At 45.1% G+C, this 22988-nt stretch overlaps 1 protein-coding gene across 1 annotated transcript; it reads left to right on the top strand.

Annotated features, from left to right (window-relative positions):
• Positions 1-3844: 3844 nt before the first annotated feature.
• LOC144689212 (interleukin-27 subunit beta-like) lies at positions 3845-22282 on the top strand. Its single transcript, XM_078556325.1, has 7 exons — positions 3845-3960; positions 6596-6699; positions 8181-8417; positions 13533-13650; positions 16758-16927; positions 19833-19996; positions 22027-22282. Exons 2-7 carry the CDS (start codon positions 6612-6614, stop codon positions 22174-22176), a joined length of 927 nt encoding a protein of 308 aa, XP_078412451.1. The 5' UTR covers positions 3845-3960; positions 6596-6611; the 3' UTR covers positions 22177-22282.
• The last annotated feature ends 706 nt before the right edge of the window (positions 22283-22988 follow it).

The raw sequence follows: 22988 nt of genomic DNA, 5'->3' as shown, positions 1-22988 counted from the left end.
AGGGCATTTAATTGGGCAAGAGCGTGGCAGTTGGGGACCCTGCTGCTTTCCCACCCCTGTCTTGATTAGGTCCATTGTGGGTAGGCCTGTGGACGGCCTTCCCTCCCTGCTGCCAACTGGAGCCCTCGAGTGAGCAATGAATGCCCACTTAAGGGCCTCATCTTGCCAGCGCCAGTATTCACCCAGTGGTGGCTGGAGGACTCACCATGTGGAAAGCCTGAAAAGCAAACCCTGTTGGTGTAATAAATTCAATTAATTAAAAAAAAAATCTGGAATTGAAAGCTAGTCTCAGAAACTATCATCGATTGTCGTAAAACCCCAGCTTTAGGGAAGGAAATCTGCCATCCTTATTTGATCTGGCCTATGTGTGACTCCAGACCCACAGCAATGTGGTTTACTCTTATGTACGATAAAAGCAAAATACTGTGGATGCTGGCAACCTGAAATTAAAACAGAAAATGCTGGAAAAACTCAACAGCATCTGTGGAGAAAGAAACAGAGTTAACGTTTCGAGACTCTTAACTGCTCTCAGGGGCAATTAGGGTTGGGCAACAAACGCTGGCCTTGCCAGCGATGCCCACATCCCATGAAAGAATTAAAAAGAAGTTCTGGGCACAGCACTGAGGGAGGATATATTGACCTTAGAGAGGGAGTACAGTTTCAACAGAATGAAACCAAGGCTAAAAGGATTAGTTTATGAGGACAGATTGCATAGATTAGATTAATTTAGGTGTTTAAGTTGATTGGAGGATTTAATAGAATAGATAGAACCTATTTCCTCTGGTGGGGGAAACTCTTTTGAGTTACCAACAGTCACAGATTGCAACTTCTTTCAAGTACAATCACAGTTCTTGGTTTTCCAGGAGTGGGACATGAACCCACAACCCTCTGATTCAAAGGCAAGGGTACTATGAACTGAGCCACAGCTGACACCTCCTCTGAGTTGAACAAAGGTCAATAACCAGAAAAATAGAGCTAAAGGCCACTCAGGGTCAGGAAGCAATTCTTCACTCATAAACTAGTGGAAAACTGGAACTCTCTCCACTAAATAGCTGTTGAGGCTGGGGCTCAATTACAAATTTCAAAACTGATGTTTTTGTGCATTAGGGTATCAAGAGCTATGGTTCGAAGGCAGGTGAATGAAGTTAAGCTACAGATCGCACATGATCTAATTGAATAGTGGAACAGGCTTAAGGGGCTGAATGGTTTACTCATGCCCTAGGTTCCTATTTGCTTTCAGCACACCATAGTCCACCTTCGAGGAGAGCAACTTCAGTTAAAAGCGGAGGGATAACATAAACTGTGCAAATCTCAGTTTACTGATAAAGATTTGAAGGTCTGAATTAATATTGGAAAGGCAAGGTGTGTTACTCTGGATAGTGCAGAGGAGAAATCCAAGAGAATTCAAACGAACATGGGAGGTCCTTGCTCCCGCTGTGAATGGTGAGGCTATTATCGGAAGAACAGGAGCCATACTTGCAAGGTGATGTCCAGTTGGCAGGCAGGTAACAAGTGAGAAGCAGCCCATGTCCAAATGCAGCACGACCTGGACGATATTCAGGCTTGGGCTGACAAGTGGCAAGTAACATTCGAGCCACACAAGTGCCAGGCAATGACCATCTCCAACAAGAGAGAATCCAACCATCGCCCCTTGATGTTCAATGGCATTATCATCACTGAATTCCCCACTATCAACATCCTGGGGGTTACCATTGTCCAGAAACTGAACTGGACTAGCCATATAAATACTGTGGCTACAAGAGCAGGTCAGAGGCTAGGAATCCTGCAGCGAGTAACTCACCTCCTGACACTTTCAAAGTCTGTCCACCATCTACGAGGCACAAGTCAGGAGTGTGATGGAATACTCCCCACTTACCTGGGTGAGTGCAGATCCAACAGCACTCAAGAAGCTTGACACCATCCAGGACAAAACAGCCCACTTGATTGGCATCCCATCCACAAACATTCACTCCCTCCACCACCAACGCACATTAGCAGCAGTGTGTACCTTCTACAAGATGCACTGCAGGAATTCACCAAGGCTCCTTCGACAGCACCTTCCAAACTGACAACCACTACCATCTAGAAGGACAAGGGCAGCAGACAGATGGGACCACCAACACCTGGAAGTTCCCCTCCAAGTCACTCATCATCCTGACTTGGAAATATATCGCCATTCCTTCACTGTTGCTGGATCAAAATCCTGGAACTCCCTTCCTAACAGCACTGTGGGTGAACCTACACCACATGGACTGCAGTGGTTCAAGAAGGCAGCTCACCACCATCTTCTCAAGGGCTACTAGGGATGGGCAATAAACGCTGGCCCAGCCAGCAAAGCCCACATCCTGTGAATGATTAAAAAAAATGAGGCTAACCATTGAAATAGGGGCCATATATGTAGGGACCATAGAACCATGTATATATTAAATTCCCTTCTGAAAATTACTATTGAATCTGCATCCACCCAGCTACCGGTATTGTATTCCAGGTAATTTGTCCTGATTTTCTCTTCTGCAGTTTTTGCCTATTATCTATGCTTGCTGGTTAATAACTCCCCTGCAATTGGAAACAGTTTCTCTCTTCTCTCTTGATTTTAAACAGATCTATCGAATTTACAATTAAACCTCTCTGATCCAAGGAGAATACCCCAAGCTTCTTGAGTCTCCCCATGTAACTGAAGTCCCTAGTGTTGTTCTGGCAAATCTTCTCCGCACCCTTATAGGTCTTGACATACTTCCTCAATTGTGGTGTCCTGAATTGGACACCTGAGACCTAATCAGTGACTTAGGAAGGTTTTTTTTAGTTATTCTTCCATGGGATATGGGCATTGTTGACAAGGCCAGCATTTGTTGTCCATCCCTAATTGCCCTTGAACTGAGTAGCTATGAGGCCATTTCAGAGGGCAGCTAAGAGTCAACCACATTGCTATGGGTCTGGAGTCACGTGTGGGCCAGATCAGGTAAGGACAGCAGATTTCCTTCCCTAAAGGATATTCATGAGCCAGGTGGGTTTTTAAAATGATGCTTCATGGTCACCATTACTGAAACTAGCTTTCAATTCCTGATTTATTAATTGAATTCAAATTCCACCAGCTGCCATTTGAACCCATGTCCTCAGAGTATTTACCTGGCTCCCTGGATTACTAGGCCAGTGACATTACCATCACACCACCATCTCCCCCTAACTTTAACATGACTTCCTTGCTTTGTATTTTCTTCTGTTTGAAAAGTCAAAGAACACCCCCCTTTTTTCATATAGCCTTATCAACTTATCCTATCACTTTCATTTAACTGTGTGCATAAACCCCCAGTTTTCTCTGCTCTACCACTCCTTTTAAAATTGTTTCATTTAAATGAATGAATTGATACCAAGAAAAGTAAGTTTCAGCCTTCTGATGAGCTTGCTTGAGTACCTGATTTTACATGAAACAATGACACAATTAATTCCCATTGCAAAGATAGCACATGTGATTGGAGTCAACCAGTTTTAATGGTGGTTTGGCCTTGACGTAATATGGTCTTCTCTTGATATCAGTGCCTGTGTGACATTCAGCCAGACCATTTTGGCTGGTCTAAAAGCTCATCTCAAGGTGTAAAGGTTTCTTTAAGACGCCATATACCAAAACGGGCTTGTTGATAATATTTCCTCAGTGCTCAAAACACAAACAGGGCTTCACTTCACAAGGAAGTGATCTGTAGCTGTTTACATAAAACAAGAGAATAATCTCATGCAAGCCACCAGTAATTTCCACGCAAAGATGAATCACGTGTGCGTGGTGAACCGCAATTTAAATAAGGAACATAAATCTGTGATCCATATACAGAAATTTGCCAGTACTTGCTGAGGAAAGTTGGCTTCATTGAACATAGTCTCTGAATAGTGTACTCTACAGTTTATAGTGGGTACACCTGCAGAGTATCGGGGCAAACTTTTCTTATCCCAGTATCCTTTCCCGAAGGGGTGAGTATTTTGATTCTGATAATTACAATGAATTTGTTTTGCAGTTTTAAAGATTGATAAAAATTGTTGAGCTTGGCCAAGAGTTGAGGAGATTTTGTGCATGCTGATGTACGAATGAAACAGTGCAGCCACATCAGTGGTTTAATAACAGTTAGATATAATTCTGTTTTATAGTCAACATGCATACTCAAAGGATTTATTTCTCCCTCTTGATCAGGTGAATGAAATATTCATTTTAGAAAGTATAGGCCAGTTGTAATGAAACTTTGGATTTGTAATGAGCTCTACACTTACTGTAATGCTTTGATTTGATGTAATCAATTCTCTGGAGTGATCTAGACTCCTGTGGAATGTAAACACCATTGTTACAGTATGACTTGGATGAGTAATGCCTTCTCTCTATTTGTTACAATGCTATGATTTGAATGTGTAATAGACTTGACTGAGATCATTCAGCTCATTTTCCATAGAATCCTTACAAACGCTCCCTGTGCACAAGTGCGCTGACAAACTGTGCCATCCAGTCTCCCCACACTAGTGCACTGACATCCTTGTGCCACCCAGATCCTCTCCAACAGTGCACTGACACACTGTGCCACACAATCTCTCCACACTAGTGCACTGACAAACTGTGCCATCCAGTCTCTGCACTAGTGCTCTGACACAATGTGGCACCCAACCTCTCAACATTAGTGCACTGACATACTTTGCCACCACTCCCTTTACACTAGTGCACTGACACACTGCGCCACCAAGTCTCTCCACACTAGTGCACTGAAACACTTTGCCACCCACTCCGTTCACACTAGTGCACTGACACACTGTACAACCCAGAATCTCAAAGCTAGTGCACTGACAAACTGTGCCATCCAGACTCTCCAAACTAGTGCACTGACATGCTTTGCCACCCACTCCCTTCATACTACTGCACTGACACACTGTGCAAGCCAATTTCCCAAAGCTAGTGCACTGACACACTGGCCACCCAGTCCCTCTCCACTAATGCACTGACACACTGTGCCGCCCAGTCTCTCCACACTAGTGCACTGACACACTGTGCCACACAGTCTCTCCACACTAGTGCAATGCCACTCTCTTCCACCTAGTCTCTCCACACTAGTGCACTGACACACTGTGCCACCCAGTCCCTCTCCAGCAGTGCGCTGCTACTCTCTTCCACCTAATCCCTCCACACTAGTGCACTGACACACTGGCCACCCACTCCCTCTCCAGTAGTGTACTGACATAGTCTGCCACCCAAGCTCCACACTAGTGTACTGACACACTGTGCCACTCAGTGTCTCCACATTAGTGCACTGACACACTATGCCACCCAGTCTCTCCACAGTTAGTGCACTGACACACTGTGCCACCCAAACTCTCCCAACTAGTGCATTGACAGACTGGCCACCCAGTCCCTCTCCACAGTGCGCTGCCACTCTCTTCCACCCAGTCTCTCCACACGAGTGCAGTGACACAGTGTCACCCAGTCTCTCCACACTAATGCACTGACACACTGTGCCACCCAGTCAGCCTCCACTAGTGCACTGACACACTGTGCCACACAGTCTCTCCACACTAGTGCACTGACACACTGTGCCACCCAGTCTCTCCACACTAATGCACTGACACACTGTGCCACCCAGTCTCTCCCAACTAGTGCATTGACATACTGGCCACCCAGTCCCTCTCCAGCAGTGCGCTGCCACTCTCTTCTACCTAGTCCCTCCACACGAGTGCACTGACACACTGGCCACCCAGTCTCTCCACACTAGTGCACTGACACACTGTGCCACCCAGTCTCTCCACACTAATGCACTGACACACTGTGCCACCCAGTCTCTCCACACTAATGCACTGACACACTGTGCCACCCAGTCTCTCCACACTAATGCACTGACACACTGTGCCACCCAGTCTCTCCACACTAATGCACTGCCACTCTCTTCCACCCAGTCTCTCCACACTAATGCACTGACACACTGTCACCCAGTCTCTCCACACTAGTGCCGCTGTGCCACCCAGTCTCTCCACACTAGTGCACTGACGCACTGTGTCACCCAGTCTGTCCACACTAATGCACTAACACACTGTGCCACCCAGTCACTCTCCACTAGTGCATAGACACACTATGCCACCCAGTCTCTCCACACTAGTGCCGCTGTGCCACCCAGGCACTCTCCACTAGTGCACTGACATACTATGCCACCCAGTCTCTCCACAGTTAGTGCACTGACATACTATGCCATCCAGTCTCTCCACAGTTAGTGCACTGACACACTTTGCCACCCAGTCTCTCCACACTAGTGCACTGACACACTGTGCCACCCAGTCTCTCCACACTAGTGCACGGACACTCTGTGCCACCCAGTCTCTCCACACGAGTGCACTGACACTCTGTGCCACCCAGTCCCTCCACACTAATGCACTGACACACTGTGCCACTCAATCTCTCCCAACCAACGCACTGACACAGTGTCCTGCCCAGTTCCTCCACAATGGAGTTCAGGTGACTAACACAGTGCTTTATTTTTAATAGAACCTCAAGACTTTAATTAGATTTGTCCCTTGCAATGTGTTCCTATCAACCCCTTTGTGTAAATCTATGTCTGACTCTTTTTAATCTGAGTTGCAGTTCACTGGTATCTAAGATGTACCTGAAGCTGACCATACTCCTTGGTGCTGTAATGGTGCCGCTAAATATCATTGGTACAACAGCGGGGCAAACCATTGTAGATGGTGAGTTGTATCTGGATACTTGCTTAAAGGCTCTAAGTGAATTTTAGTGTAATAGACAACTAAAATGCCAAATACCTCATACCATTTCCACACCTGCTACATTGTAAAAGCTGTGCAGTGCTTTCAATATAAACGGGAGTTTAGAATGGGTGGCAGTGGATTCACTGTTTGTTATACATCGTGTTGTAATGTGCCTTTAAGGTATAGCAGCATGACGTCACTGTTGGGAAGTGTGTCATGTAATTCGGTCTTTATTCACTTTTGCTTTTGAGCAGATTACACACACACGCACACACTACTGCTGAAGTCTTTGAGTTTTCTACCTTTGTATAAATATTTTCATGTTTCTAATCTAATTAACTGAACCCACAATGTGTTTATGCAACCTCTTGTGAGTGATTGCTTCCTTTATATCATTAGAAAAACATGACAGACCAGACCTAATTTGTTCACTGTGCCATTTCCTGCTCATTGTACTTGACAGGAATGAAGATTGGGCAGGGTATATAACAAACATCTGATCCACTATCATTCATTTTATACCTGCATGTTTGAAATATTAGACAAATATTACAGACATCAGGAACAAGAATTTTGCAACTTATTAATGGCAATAATTTAAAACAGAATAAGAAACATGGGCCAGATTAATTATAAAACAATACATTTCAATTTTTTTCTCCTCTGATGTGGCCAAGGCCACTGGCAGCTAATGTGCCTCAGTTGCACGTGAATTTCCCATGTTTAAGCCTAGATGCTGAATATGGGTAAGCTATTCGACCATAGAATGCATTACAGCTTGCCCTTAACCTCCCTTATTCTGATGTCACCGTGCTTGCCAACCTCCAGAGGATAGTGATCATTGGGAACACTGGCTGATCTATTATATCCCTCACATAGGGGTTTTTTTCCTTTATTCTTTCATGGGACATGGGCATCAGTGGCAAGGCCAGCACTTGTTACCCATCCCTAGTTATCCTTGAACTGAGTGGCTTACTAGGTGATTTCAGAGGGCAGTTAAGAGTCAACCACATTGCTGTTGATGTGGAGTCACATGTAGACCAGACCAGGTAAGGATGGCAGATTTCCTTCCCTAAAGGACTTTTGTGAACCAGATGGGTTTTTAATGACAAAAATGATCATAGTCACATGGACATTATTACTGCAAACTGCTTTTATTCCATACTTATTAAATCCACCACTTGCCATGGTGGAATTTGAACCCATCCACCCACAGAATTGACCTGTACAGCTAGGCTAGTAGCCTCATGACATTACCACTACATCATTGTCTTCCATTGCTTCCGAGCTGCTCTCAACCAACTCACTACAGCCCAATAACTGGGTATGAGTCTACATAGCCCAGTATCATACCATGCAATGAGTGAGCCAGCAGGAGTCATTGTGATAAGTATTTCCATCAAAAGGATAAGAATTGCTGAGTTTCATTGAACTTGAAGTGTTTTATGCTTGTATTTCAGGTGTTATCACACAGTGTGGTCAGATCGGGAGCAACATCACACTCATATGTAAAAATGCAGTTAATGGAGTGGCTGAATGGAGGCTGAATGACTCAGAAATCATGAGGACCAGAGACATGGAACTAACTGGAACAAGCCTCACTATTTTCAGAATCAGTAAATCCCAGGAAGGGCAGTACAGCTGTCACAATCCGGAGTCAGGCAAAGCTTACAGCACAATCTCGTTGGTTTTAGGCTGTAGGTTTAAAGCTAATTCAATTAATCATATTGTCATTTGATGTCATTCATTGGCAGAGTTTCCCAGATTGTGAAAATCTTAGCAATTAACATTCGCTTTGACCCCTGTTCAGGATCTTGCTTTAAAAGATCGGTCACTCGATTTACACCCATCCATTGTCATTGGGACCTGACTGCAATTTTAGTTGGAGTCCTAAGTAGGGAAGCAATGGCAGCTTGCCCCCTCCCATCCACAACAGACCTGCTGGCAGGGATATGGGAGCCAGAAGAGCCCAAGCAGCTATTAGAGTAATGGAACACCCGCTTCCCAGAGAAAACTCAGGTTCAACTCAGCTCAGGCACTCTGATTTCTGAGGTCAGTTTCACTATGCTTCTTGACATAAGTCAAGTGGTTTCAAGTGTTTGTGGCTTGTGGCTTTTGAAACTTCAAAGGACCTGGATAATTGACACTTTTATTAGCTTCCCATCCAGACTTTTTTCATAGGAGAAATTTATCGATGGATTTCATTTTTTCAAGCTTCTTTTTTTACAGATCCCACTTTGCACAGTAGTGTTCATCGGTTCTATTAAGTGTACAGTGGGTCAATGGGCATGGAAGAGCCAGAGCTTAGCATAGGGGCCATGAGGGGCCTGAGGGGGTGGGTGGAAGGGCAGAGCCTGGCATAGGTGGCATGACCTGAAATAGGGTGTGGGTGGGGGGCATGAAGTGGCATGGATGGGGCATGGGGAGTATTTGGATGGTGAAGGGGGTGTGAGGGCTAGAGGAGCTTTGTGTTTATTCACTGGGACAAAGCCCCAAGACACTGAAGTGGGCCTTTTAGACAGCCCCTGTGGCTGCTCCGAACTTCTTCCTGGGATGGCTGGCCCAGCTCCGGCATGCACCCGTCCCCAGCAATGAAGATCCTGTTTTGACAGGCACTTTCTCCTGAGGCGGGCAGGCTGACTTTGGAATTTTTTGACTCTCCCTACCTGCCTTGAGGATGAAAAATCAGACCCTGGTCTCTGAAATTCCTTCCATAAACCTCTTACCTCTCACGACCTCTCTCTTCACGTTTACGATACTACTTAAAAGTTACCTTTTTTTTGGTACCTGTCCTTATATCTCCTGTGCTTCAGTGACAATTCTGTTTGCTACACTCCTGTGAAGCACCTTTTTTTTATTTGTTCATGGGATGGGGGTGTTGCTCGCTGGGCCTGCATTTATTGCCCATCCTTAATTGCCCTTGAGAGGGTGGTGGTGAGCTGCCTTCTTGAACTGCTGCAGTCCATGTGGTGTAGGTACACCCACAGTGCTATTCGGGAGGGAGTTGACCCAGTCACAGTGAAGGAATGGCAATATATTTCCAAGTCAGGATGGTGTGTGTTTAGAGGGGAGCTTGCAAGTGGTGATGTCCCCACGTGTCTGCTGCCCTTGTCCTTCTAGGTGGACAGGTCGCGGGTTTAGAAGGTGCTGGTGAAGGAGCCTTGGTGAGTTGCTGCACTGCATCTTGTAGATGGTACACAGTGCTGCTCCTGTGTGTCGGTGATGGAGGGAGTGAATGTTGAAGGTGGTGCATGCGGTGCCAATCAAGTGGACTGCTTTGCCCTGGATGGTGTCCAGCTTCTTCCGTGTTGTAAGAATTGCACTCATTCAGGCAGGTGGAGAGTATTCCATCACACTTCTGACTTGTGCCTTGTAGATGGTGGACAGACTTTGGGGAGTCAGGAGGTGAGTTACTTGCCACAGAATTTCTGGCCTCTGATCTGCTCTTGTAGCCACAGTATTTATATGGCTAGTCCAGTTCAGTTTCCAGTCAATGGTAACCCCCAGGATGTTGATAGTGGAGGAATCAGCAATGGTAATGCCATTGAATGTCAAGGGGGCAATAGTTGGATTCTCTCTTGCTGGGGATGATCGTTGAGTGGCACTTGTGTGGCCTTGGGACAGTTTACTACATTAAAGGCGCTACTTAAATGAATGTTGGTGCAGTTGTTGCTGTTGAAGAATTATTTTTGAAATTGTGAAGTAGCCTCCGAATAAAGTAGGGGGCTGGGAGAGAGACATCGGGCTGGATTTTACAATCACCCGCTGCCGTGCTTGAAGGCAGGGGGCTTGTAAAATACAGAGCGTGTCTTGTCCGCTGCCTTCCCACCTGTACCCGACCTGTCTCCCATTTTACGAGGGATAGTGGAGGCATTGTGTGGCCCCTGTCTCTTGTGTAGGGGGTGGTGGCATGTGTGTCAGCTTCACCTCTGACTTCTGAGCGGGTCCGAATCGCTCCCACTCCCTGGGTTCTAGACCTTGGACTTATTTGGGGGTTGTGACAAAGTGCAGCAGACAACTGGTTTTGGTGCAAGAAAAAAAAACTGAGTTTATTGAAGTCACAAATGAATTTATAACATTAGGATTACACTGAGATTATACAGACCTACAAAGTACACTTAGTTAAGAATGGGGAACGCACGGCATAACGAGGGAAAATCACGCTACTAATCCCCTTACCCTTGTCCCACTCCCAAAACTTAACTAAATTGAACTAGGAGAGGTCAGGGATCATGCTCACCAACCCAGGGTTCCTTGACAGTTCGAAATCCAGCCAGGTAAACCGGTTGCAGTTTTGGGGTACGCTCTTTGTGTCCTCTGGGGCCTGCCATCCCCACGTGGTCCTGGTCTGTGGAATCTGCGAAGGTTCTTCAGTTGGGTGGAGGGCGCGGTTGTGGGTGGTCGATCTTCGTGGAGGGCTTCAGTTGCGGCCTTGTTGTCTTCGGTTGAGCCTGCCACCCCGTGCCCCTCACCGTGATGTTGCCTGCAGGCCTGCAAACCTCCAGATCTCCTCCCTCCTCTTGGCTCAGCTACCTCTCCCTCCTTAAACTCTGCTTAAACCACTCTAAAACTGCTCACCCTCCCTTCCCTTCATAACTGGTGGCCCAGTTATACTGTTTTTCGAATTTCTTATCTCAATCCAATACAAGGTTAGTTCTTTGTCTGATTTTGGTGGGCTTCTTCAGGTGATTGTTGGCTCGTTAGTTTTAATGGGCTCGCATGATGTTTATCGTTGTCTTCTTATCCCCATAACTAGTCTTGAACTGAAAGCCATTGTATATGCAGAGTATTGATAGGTTCGCATAAGTGCATTGATTGCTGCCTTCCTGCCTTAGTAGTTAGTAGCGATTATTTATGCAAGATTTTGATGGGCTTTAGTTTCGTGTAAGATGAAGTCTTTCTCTGGGTTGATTGTTTTAAAGGGAAGAATACGTATTCTGTCTCCTCTCGTTGTCTGGTTCCAGGCAACAATCCACACTGCACTCAACAAGCTCGAGCATGTCCAGTCCCAGGCCTTCATGGGCCTAGCTTCCTGTCTGCAGGGTTCTACACATAACTCAGCAGTTGGGTCCTCTGCCATAAAGGTCCAAAAGTCATACCTTTGTTGATATTATGAAAAATGTGGGAATTTTGAGAACCCTTCACTTGGGCCAATTAATAGTTACTTAAGTGCCTATCCCACCCCACCCTGCTGCTATTATACTCATGGCATGGGGGGAGGGGGGCGCCCAGGTCAGGCAGGTAGCCTGGCAGATTTTCCTGGGTGAGCTAGTGTTGGGCAAGAGGGGCCGCACCTCTTTTGGAGGGGCCCCCTGCACCCATCAGAGGCATCCTCCCCCCAGGTCGTATCCCCCTTTAACCTTGCTCACTTGACCTCTCAAACCTGGCCCCCCCAACCTCCCTCACTGCCTTTGCTGGGGCCTGCCAGCTTGAACCTGGCACTGCTGGGACTACAGAGTTGCTGGGCAATCGATTGGCTGGAAATGCTCTAAGATGGGGCTTGCCCCCCAGATGGGAACGGCTGCTCACCCTGAGCCAATTAATGCCCTGGCAAGAGCAAAATGGCTGAGGGGCAAATGGCTTTTTTGTGGATGGGCTCCCGACCAACTTTTAAGTCAGGGGGTAGAGGTGGTGGGTGGGCAGGGAACATGGCACCTCTAAAACCCAGCCCATGTCATCCACTTTCCCCCTGTCTGGTGTGGGATGACATGTACCCCAGCACCAGGCACACTGGGCTACACACTATGGTCTCCAGGTGCAGGTGGCTGCCCAAGATGCTTGCCATTAGAATACAAAGTAGGGCATCCAGGACGCTGGCAGTCATTCCCAATGACTGCAATCCCTGCTTTCTGGGATCATACCATGTGGATTTCCAGGAGCAGATACGTTTTTCCACAAAGTCAGGTTCACAATAAGGCAAATAAAATGGGTAATTAGAGCAGGATTTCTCTGATAAAAGAGCAAAGGGCGTGTGCAGCAAAATAAGTTTGCAGTGATTGAATGGGAAAGTTTGAGGAGCTTCAGAAAGGGAATGGGCATTGAAGTTATTAAACTTAATCTCGGAGAGTATTTCACGAGGATGAGCAGTGATCGCTGGCTGGGCTGATTTGACAGGCCCAAGGCCTTCTCCTCCTCAAAACACATCACTACATTAGTGTGGTTTTGCCTGCTGGGCCTGGGTTTAAATTCACAACCTGGAGGGGTGAAGGCCTCCTTCTTATGGCTGAGAGAGAAAACTTGAATCCTCGTCTGTGACAATTGAGGCTGATGGTAACTAACAACCCATTGTTCAATGAACGTGGACAAGACTGCCAATCTTAATAAGAGTCGGGATATGGAAACAATTGCTTCAATTCTACACCCAATTACAGGAACTAGAGGGAGCTTCATTCTGTATCTGGCTATGTTTTACACAGCCTGGAAGATTGTGACACTGATTCTAGGTACCAACTCTGATGTCTCTCAGCATGATACCCGAAATTAGAGAAGGAGTTATAGTGAAGGTAATACCCATTACAGAGGGACAATTTTAACCTAACACATCTGTCAAGGAACTGATGGGATTGGGAGCAGTGCTGGCTTTACACTCCACCCAATTTATCTCCTATTGGGAGAGTTGGAAAACCAGTGTTGCACCCAGTCCAGTGCATTTTCTGTCTGGTGAGTTAGGTTAACATAACCTGTTTCCTGCCCCTACCCCCACCCCGCCCCCAGTATATTACCGATTCTGATTTACTGAATCCAGAGAAGAGGTACTGGGAGTCACTGCCACTCTGCATCTGAAGTCTTGCAATGTCATTTCCGTATTACAGATCCACCAGGAAAGCCTCAGGTCACCTGCTGGTCAGTGCGATATCCACTGAATGTTGTCTGCTCCTGGAAACTGGAAAACCAAACCTACCTTCCCACATGGATCAATGTCACATACCGGTACGGAAATTCCAGTAAATGGGTAGGTGTGGGGGGGAGTGTTTCCTCTGAATGGGCAGTCAATGACGAGGGATCATCAATTCCAAATTGTCACTGATCAAGAGGAGAGACATTAAGGAGAAACACAGAACATTGTTGGAACATGAATCTTTGCCACAGGGAGAGGAGTATATCTTTTATGAGAAGGTTGGGGCAGAGAAGCCAAGAAAAAAAGGTAAAAATAGGGCTATGAGGGCAGTGGTAGGGTGGGGGTGAGAGGTGCCAATAAGATTCATTTCCCATTGGTCTTGTGGTAAAATAAAGCCAATCAGAAATCTACTATGGTGTATGCCGGAGCTGCACAATAGACCAGTCAGAACACACTCGGAATACTGTGTTCAATCCCATTAATCAATCTACAAAGCTGTACACTAACCCTGGAGTGGGTGCAAAGAAAAGCAACGAGACTGACCTCAAGTGTAAAGAGGGCAAGTTATGAGGCAAGATCAGTGAAGGTCAAGCTTTAGAATTTGGAAAGAAGGTGGCTCATGGGCAGAGGGGGCTGGTTAGCTCGGTTGGCTGGTTAGCTCGGTTGGCTGGTTAGCTCGGTTGACTGGTTAGCTCGGCTGGCTGGTTAGCTCGGTTGACTGGTTAGCTCGGCTGGCTGGTTAGCTCAGCTGGCTAGCAGATGCATCAGATCAATGCTATAAGTGCAGGGTTCAACCACATTCCAGCTGAGGCAAACTCGGGGCCTGTCCCCCTTGCCCCACCCATAGCAACAAATCACCATGGACCTGCATCAGGCAGAGAAATGAAGATGATGGGAGGAGGGATATCATTAATATTAAATTGTCCAGGAAAGCAAATCTTATAAATTACTTCAAATTAAGCCGATATAATATGACCAGAGGGTAACATTCAAATGATTGGAAAGTTAAAAAAATAGTTATCAGAAAGAGTATTTTTACCCAAAGACTGATCAGTATTTGGAATGAGATGGATAATAGGGGTAATTAGGGTTGGATTCTGTAGCGAGTGAGTCGGGGTACAGGGATGTTTTCTGAGCTGAATGGGCTTTTCCCTCTTGACAAGTTTCAGCTACTCTTCCTGGTGCAGATCTGCATCTGAGATGGGCCTAGCCCTGCTGGGGGGAGTGGGTAATTTGAGCTCAGAGGCCTGCAGCCATCCATGGAACTGCTGAGACTTGGGATCAGCAGGCAGAAAATCCTGATTTCATGTAAACACTTGGAGAGGTCCTGCCGACCCTCGCCTTAGTCTCTTTGACCTGCCATCAGGATCTCCTCTGACTGGTGGGGGGTCGGGGAGCGGCCCATTCTACTGCCTTGCACTTGATGCCTCTGTGCTAGAGGTGTAAATGGTCCCCTGGAATACATAGCAGGAGAGCTGGGGGGGCCCCTTTCTGTCTCATTTATACTCCTGCAATAAGCCTGTACTCACTACAGTTACAGACTCAGCTCCCAGAGAGAGACGTTAGGAATGCTTATAGTGCCAAATTAATAAGCAGTGTGTTGGTATTTCTGGTTTTGTTTGTATTGGTGGAAATCCCTTGACCCCATATTTGGTGGGGAGGGTGGACAGATGTTCACAGTTGCCACTGCAATTCTGAGCAGGGGGTACCAGAGTTTCTATCCCCACTGAGCCTATTAAGGCCAAAAACCTGCCATTGGGCCTGGCACGCTTAAAATTCTGGAATGAAGCCTGAACCCACATCCTCCTATCTCAGAGGGAAGAGATTCCTCTTTAGTGAGCCAAGGGGATAATGCCCAGGAAATAAAAATGTCTAGTTTGAGTCATTGTGGAATCCAGACCCAGGGCAACAACAATAATTCAGCTTCTGGCCTTTACGAGTAAGATCTCATTCAGACAACAATGTTACGGGTGGGAGAGGGAGGAACTGAACTGCTTTATCCTCTCCCCATCCCCCTGTAAGTGATTTTTGTGTGCTTTTCAATTATTTTTAAAGTGTGCTGTGGCTTGTTTCCCCGATCCCTCAGTTTGTGTGATCCAATTTAATAATCACTCTTAGCAAACTCGCATTAGGATTAATTCAGAAGGCTAGTTTATTAATTTCAAACCCAGTGAAGTGGGAGGGGTGGGGTGGTATTGGGGGTGGAGGGAGCATTTGCAAACTCACATGTATAGGAAAGGGGAATAGAAAAGAGGAATTTACAAATATGGGCAACAGCAGTAAAAGAACCACAGAAATGAATATTAATTCAAGTGATTTCCAAAGTCCAAGAAGTGACAGTCCAGAGGGTGTTTCTTTTGTGGCGGGGTTCCATCCAGATGTGTTTCTGGTTGGAGACAACAACACGAAAATCCTCGAAACAACTGACCCTGCAGCATAATGGAGTTCATGTGCTTAGATTGCTTGGCAGGTGATGATCAGAGACTTTTAAATCAAACAGGCTTCAAGGAATTGAGAGTTGGTTGTCGGCTGCTTGCTCAGCTAGGAGCTGCTGGAATTCTTTCCAGTTGGTGTTAGAGCAGTCTGAGGGTTTCTCAGTTTTTAAAGGAATATAGAGATTTCAAAATGGTCACTTGAGTGATGTGACCTTCTTTTTCAACAATAATGTCAAAAGGGATGTTTATCTACTGTCTGGGACTGGTTTGGTTTCAGGACTGATAATGTCCCAGCCATTAGCTTTTGAAAGAGTTACCATCCAAGTTGAGGTTCTTGTGTTGGGAAGCCATTGTCAGGGCAGGCCCTCTGATTCTGCCAGAGGGGTAAGCTTATCAAAATATAAATGATGTCCATTGTCCCCTTAATCGTCCCCTTTTGAAATGGACCTGGATAGTCCCAGGTGTGAGATGGGTCTGTTAACAACTCTGCAGGAATAACGAGTTTTAACCTGTGGCTCCCCTGGTTTCATGACTATAATGTCCTTACAATTGGGTGTGAGATTCCATGATGATGAGAGGAGGGCTCTTTTGGTCTTGTAACTCCTGTTGGTAGTGTGGAAGAACAAAGGACTAATCCTGCGGTCATGTAACTTGTAGCAGCCATCTTTTTGATTCAGTGAATGCCCATTTTAACAATAGCAATATTTTCGGATCTCTTTTCATGTCTTATTGACTTAACAATAACAGTTCTGTACTTTTGAAAGATATGGAATTGAAGATGCTGAAAGGTGCTCAAATGAAGAGACACTGCAGGGCAACTGCACAATTGAGGACATCCAACTCTTTTCAAAGACTCCCTACACAGTGAAGGTGACAGCTACAAACTTACTGGGGTTCAGATCCACTATTAGCCAATTCATTGTGGAGAAGATAAGTAAGTGGTACTATTTGTCCATTGCAGTATAAATCAAAAGTGTCTGCATGTCTTGATCTGTCTTCATTTATATTTCAACCTGCGGCCTATCTCGTGACCTGTGCCTCTGTCTTGAAACGAGCTATGCAACCTAGATAATCGACACATTATATTAAAATTCCCATGTGCTGTTTCAAAAAAAACTATTACGTGGGTTTATTTTAAATGTTAGGGCGTGAGCTTCAATAGTGTAGTCCTGTAGTTTCTGACCCAGAGATTTGATAAAGTTGTGTTAATTATATTAATTGCATGCCACTGGTGGGAATTAAGGAATTCAATTGTGCTCCAATGAATAGAAAGGGACTGAAACTATGGTTGTTGTGTTAGGAGAGTCATGTTTGTAATGTGTATCTCTGTAAATAAATGCTGATAAAAGTGTATAAAGATTAGCTCCAGCACTATCCTTCAACACCTAACTTTCTGGATGAGAACACACTGTACCCATTTATCAGGCTAAGAAGCCAATAAGATGAGTGGGGCACACACGCTCATTACACACCTGAAGTAGACTTTCCACCATAATGGAAAACCAGGAGGACTCCTCAACATTTCATTGAATAGTGTCATGGGATCTTATATGTTCGCTTGGGAGCCCACATGTGGCCCAAGTCTAATAAGTAATATCTCACCTGAAAGACTGCACTGCTGACAGTGCAGCACTCCCTCAGTACTACACCAGGAGCATCAGCCTAGATTATTGGCTCAACCCGTGGGGTGGGATTGTAAAATCACAACCTGCTGAGCCTCGGCCGACACTGCACATGTATTGGTAACTGATTGTGCTCATTAAAGTCAGGGATAGTAATGTCGACAGTGGAAGGTTTGGACATTTTAAATGATTAAACAGATTTATAGCCTGGCCAGTTGCACTCAAACCTGAGGCAGGATTTTTCCGTCGGCGTGTGGGGTCGGGCCCAACATGCCAATGCGTAAAATGACGTGTGATGATGTTGGGTGTGCATCCTGATGTCATCGCGCTGAGTTGTGATGTTTCGTTCAGTGGGCAGGCGCCAGAGTCGGCTGTGCGCCCGCCAATATGTAAGCGGCCTATTAAGGTCATTAAGGAAGTAACTAATGTGATTGCTAACATTGCACATCCAACCTTAAGGTTGGCGGGCAGGCGAAAAGGTCAAATGGCCTTTGCGTTTTTATTAATTAAATAAAACATTTTTCATAAATATAAACAAATGTCCCATCTCATGTGACACAGTTACGTGAGGGGACATATTTAAATAAATTTTAAAATCATTTATTTAATTATTTTAATATCCATTCAATCTCTCTGAGGCAGCTCCGTGCCTCAGGTTTATTGAAGCGCTCTTTCATGTGCATGTGTGAAAGAGCGCTGGCCCCAACTCTCCCTCTTCCCCCCGCCCGCACAGGTAGCGCTGAGTGCTACGGCTCGCGTTTTACGTTGGGTGGGCCTTAATTGGCCCGCCCGCGTAAAATAGTGGCACGGTGCCAATCGGCTCTGTGACTGCCCCCGCGCGCTCCCACTGAGCCTGCCCACCACCTGAAAAATTCAGGCTCTGGTTCTGCTCTGCCCTCTAAAAATTATTCCCTTTGCACTGGTGTGATATTGCCCTCCAATACCATCCTGACTTTTAAAAAATTATTCTCCCATGTGATGTGGGCACCGCTGGCTAGGCCAGTATTTATTGCCCATACTTAATTGCCCTTCAGAAGATGGCGCTGAGCTGCCTTCTTGAACCACTGCAGTCCATGTGGTGTAGGTATACCCACAGTGCTGTTAGGGAGAGAGTTCCAGGATTTTGACCTTGTAACAGTGAAGGAACGGTGATATATTTCCAAGTCAGGATGGTGAGTGGCTTGGAGGGGAACTTGCAGGCGGTGGTGTGCCTATGTGCCTGCGTGGCTGCCACTGTGCATTGGTGGTGGAGGGAGTGAATGTTCCTGGATGTGGTGCCAATCAAGTGGGCTGCTTTGTCCTGGATGGTGTCATGCTTTTTGAGTGTTGTTGGAGCTGCACTCATCCAGGCAAGTGGGGAGTATTCCATTTCCACTACACCACTGCCTCCCTTGTGTGTTTTGCTATCATCCAGCTCTTCTAATGGACAACACAGCATCTACATTGCTTCCAGTGCTGGGCATGCTACTGGGCCAGGCTTATGGCGTTTTGACTGATGAAAGTTTATGTTACCAATCCATATTCGCATTAACTCTTTCTACATGAAATAATCTCTGCCCCAGCTAAGAAGTGGTTGTTGTCCCTTCTGAGAAATACGGAGACTCAGCACACAACCCTTAAGTTGGGAATGCATTCCTGAACTCACGACTCTATGGGAAAAAAATTATCTAAATTTAATATTGTTACACGCTAACTCAAAGCACCTGGTTTTTGACAGGAACTCTAGCTGTGACTTTCACCTGTAGTTAAGCCAGATCCACTGGTCAGATGTCAGTGTTTCTCCAATACCCAACCAACCAAAAAAGTTATCGCTACAGTGGAAATATCCACCCTATTCCTATCCTTTTGTACTTTAAGTACAACTTCCCTCATCCTCCCCAATCATCAAACTGAAATAATCCATTGGTAGACATACAACCCATCCTTTGCATTATTTTCTATATCTGTCTCAGGTCTCTCATTCTACACTGCTCTAAAGTAGATAGACCTGATTATTTAAACCTATCTGACACGCTACCCACAGAATTCCATGCCATGAATGAATTATTAATTTGTAGGCTAATGTGTAGAAACCAATATAATTAACTACTGCAAAAAAAGTTGAACGCTAACCAAAGCAGCAAAAGCTACTCATAGTATCTAAGTTTAATATTGTTACATGTTAAATCAAAGCACCTGGTTTTTTATAGGAATTCTAACTGTGACTTTCACCTGTAGTCAAGCCAGATCCACCGACAGATGTCAGTGTTTCTCCAATACCCAACCAACCAAAAAAGTTATTGCTACAGTGGAAACCACCTGTCACGTGGCCTGATCCCAGTTTATTTTTGTTGAAGTACAGAATAAATTACTGGCCGGAGGGATCAACTAGACACAGAATGGTAAGGACAACTTCTCCTGTTATCGTTAGAGGAATAAATAGAGTTGCTGGGATGATACCAAAAATGAAAGCTTCTAACTATCAGAAAAGACTGGACAGACTGTGGGCTCTCTACTCTAGGAAGAGAAGACTGAGTGGTGCCCTGATAAAGGTGCTTAAGACTATACAAGGACTTGGGCAGGCAAAGGGAAGATGTTTCCACCTAGGAGGTTTTCAAAATTAGGGCCCATAAGTATAAATAAATGAATTCAGAAAAGAATTCAGGAGAAGCTTCTTTATCCAGAGAATGGTTAGAATATGGAACCACAGGGAGCTGTTGAAGCAAGTAGCATAAAAGTGTAATGGAACATTAGCTACGTACTTGAGGGAGAAAGGAATAGATAGAATTAGAAGCTGGAAGGAGGCTTGTGTTGAGCATCGAGACTAACACTGAATGGTTGGCCGAATGGCCTTTTTCTGTGTTGTAAATTCTGTGTATGTGAAGCTTATTCCTTCAGCACCTTCATGCAGTAGTTTGGCACTGCTTCCCTGTTGGACAGCCCGACTGACTGACATCCTATTCATTTCCATGGGATAAAAATTCAACAGGTTCTATAAAGAATGGGCAATGTCCTCCACCAGATCACTGCTCAGGAGGAAAAGCTGAAAATTGATCCGGATCATCATTTTGTAAATGTTTAAAATCTCTCCCTGCCTCAGTATTCTCCCCCTCATTTATCTCCACTTCACAATCTACTCTTTACCTTTCCAGGAGCAGCCAATCGGCTCCAAGGCAGTCTTTATCTTCTATGTTCTGTGCAGGCCAGCGAGGGCACCTGCATGTTGTGACGCCCTCACGGTATCTGACCTGCCTCACCAACACCCACCTCCCCTGGTGGGGCTGCCAAGGCTCCAGAGTTGCCAGCCCTCTGATTAGGCCTGCAACGTTGGCAGCATGCCCTCTGTCCTTAGTAGGATGGTGACCATGAAGACAGCCATTTTGGAGATCACCTCCTGGAAGATTGACCCGCCGGTCTAGCTATCAGCAAGTGTGGACCCCATTTGGCCCTGATGTTGGGGTTCTGAAGCCTGTGGGAGAATTCAGCCCAAAGTCTCCAGGAATGAACATATGATATTTCCCCAAAATAAATCTTATCATAGTTACGAAAGAATAGTTTGAGGAATGAGTCATTTGGTCCTTAAGAGCCTGTTCCAGACCATGATCCACCTTATCATGGATTCTCGCCAAACCCTTTCATTTTCACTGACCAAGAACAAGTTCAACTCACAGGATAAGGTAGACAGGAGTCTTTTAGAGATCCAGGTAAGTAAACATTACCAGGGGTCATGTTGGCACAGAGAGACCCTCTGTGTGAAAGGCAATATTAGCAATACACAAAGACAATTCTTCTCTCACATACATTGAAAAGCTTTATTCTCTTTATGGCTGCAATGGGAGGAGTGTAACACAATGGAACTCATTGTCATTCTCATGTTTGTAATTCGATCATTGTAATGTGCATAAAATTTGTTTCTGTCAGATTTTCATCCTAATTAGGAAAAAGATTTTTCCTGGGTGATAGTCATCTCAGAATCCGGTCGTGTGACCTCCACTCGCCAACAGATAGAATCACACAGATTGCTGGGTGTACATATGATTTATTAAGATATAACCCAGAAGTGTCAGCAACTCAAAGATTATGGAACCAAGTAAATATACTGGACCAAATTTATGTATCCAGTTTGAGAAAACACATTTCTCTACTGACTTCTCAATTGAACTCATTGAAGTCTAATGGAAAACTTGTGGCTAGCCTGGGAATGATTAAATCTACACTTAAGGATGTGACATTAGAGCTGGAGCTCTGATCACTGGAGTGACTCATAAACGTGGATGACAGATTGATCAAAATTCTTAGATTGATCTGTGTTCATGAAGCTGTGAGGTGATCTGAGATTTCTCTCAGTTGTCTGTTAACATTATTCTCAGTTGTAATGTTACCTTTAGGCTTTGGATAACTTGTGGCTTCTTCTTTCTTTTCCGTCCCACAGATTGAGATCAGTGACCAAACCAGCTATACCCTCAGTGGCCTGCGATCCAGAGCTCTATACTTTGTGAAAGTTGCAGCAAAGGACTTTGTTGACAATGGTATCTCCAGTGATTGGAGTCCAACCATTTCTGCACGCTTGTGGTCCAACTGAGAGATTAAACTGTCTGCACTGACGGCTCTGAAGTTAAAGCTGCTGCTGGTGACAATGTGCTTACATTCGCAGACACAAACACGATAATTCTTATGGGCTTTCATCAAAGGAGCAGGAATGTAGAGGTGGAGCATTCCGCCAAAATATAATTATTAATAAACGCTGCAGAATATTCCGCACACTTTTTATGCATTTTTCTTCGTGAAATGTGTCAAAATCTTTCCCTGAACTGTGTCGATTGTAATTATATTAATATATGTTATTTTACATTTGATAGCATAGAGTTATGTTACTGGATGAAGAATCCAGAGAACTAAAGATTGAAGACATGAGTTCAAATCCCATCATGGCAGGTGGAAAATTTATAATTCAATAAATTAATAAATCTGGAATAAAAAGCTAGTATCAGTAATAGTGTTGTAATTAAAAATCCATTTGCTTCACTTTTTCTTTATTCTTTCATGGGGTGTTAGTGTCATTGGAAAGGCCAGTATTTATTACCAAAAAATGAATTGCCCTTGAACTGTGTGGCTTGCTAGGCCATTTAAGATGACAGTTAAGAGTCAACTATGTCACTGTGGGTTTGGAGTCACATGCTGGTCAAACCAGGTAAGGACAGTAGATTTCCCTCCCTAAAGGACATCAGTGAGCTAGATGGGTTTTTACACCAATCATCTCATGGTCACCATTACTGAAACTTTTCATTCCAGATTTATTAATTGAATGTAAATTCTGCCAGCTGCCATGATGGGATTTGAACTCATGTCTCCACAACATTAGCCTGGGCCTATGGATGACTAGCTGAGTGACAT

Source organism: Cetorhinus maximus, chromosome 13 (assembly GCF_964194155.1).
Source record: "Cetorhinus maximus chromosome 13, sCetMax3.hap1.1, whole genome shotgun sequence".
Classification (NCBI taxonomy): Eukaryota; Metazoa; Chordata; class Chondrichthyes; order Lamniformes; family Cetorhinidae; genus Cetorhinus; species Cetorhinus maximus.
The sequence above is the reverse complement of the archived record's forward strand: the minus strand, read 5'-3'. Positions and strand labels throughout refer to the sequence as shown.

Coding starts and splice junctions, on each gene's coding strand:
- LOC144689212 (XM_078556325.1), top strand. CDS start 6,612: ATGTACCTGAAGCTGACCATACTCCTTGGTGCTGTAATGGTGCCGCTA. Junction 13,651..16,757: donor TGGATCAATGTCACATACCG/GTACGGAAATTC, acceptor TACTTTTGAAAG/ATATGGAATTGAAGATGCTG. Junction 19,997..22,026: donor GATCAACTAGACACAGAATG/GTAAGGACAACT, acceptor TCCGTCCCACAG/ATTGAGATCAGTGACCAAAC.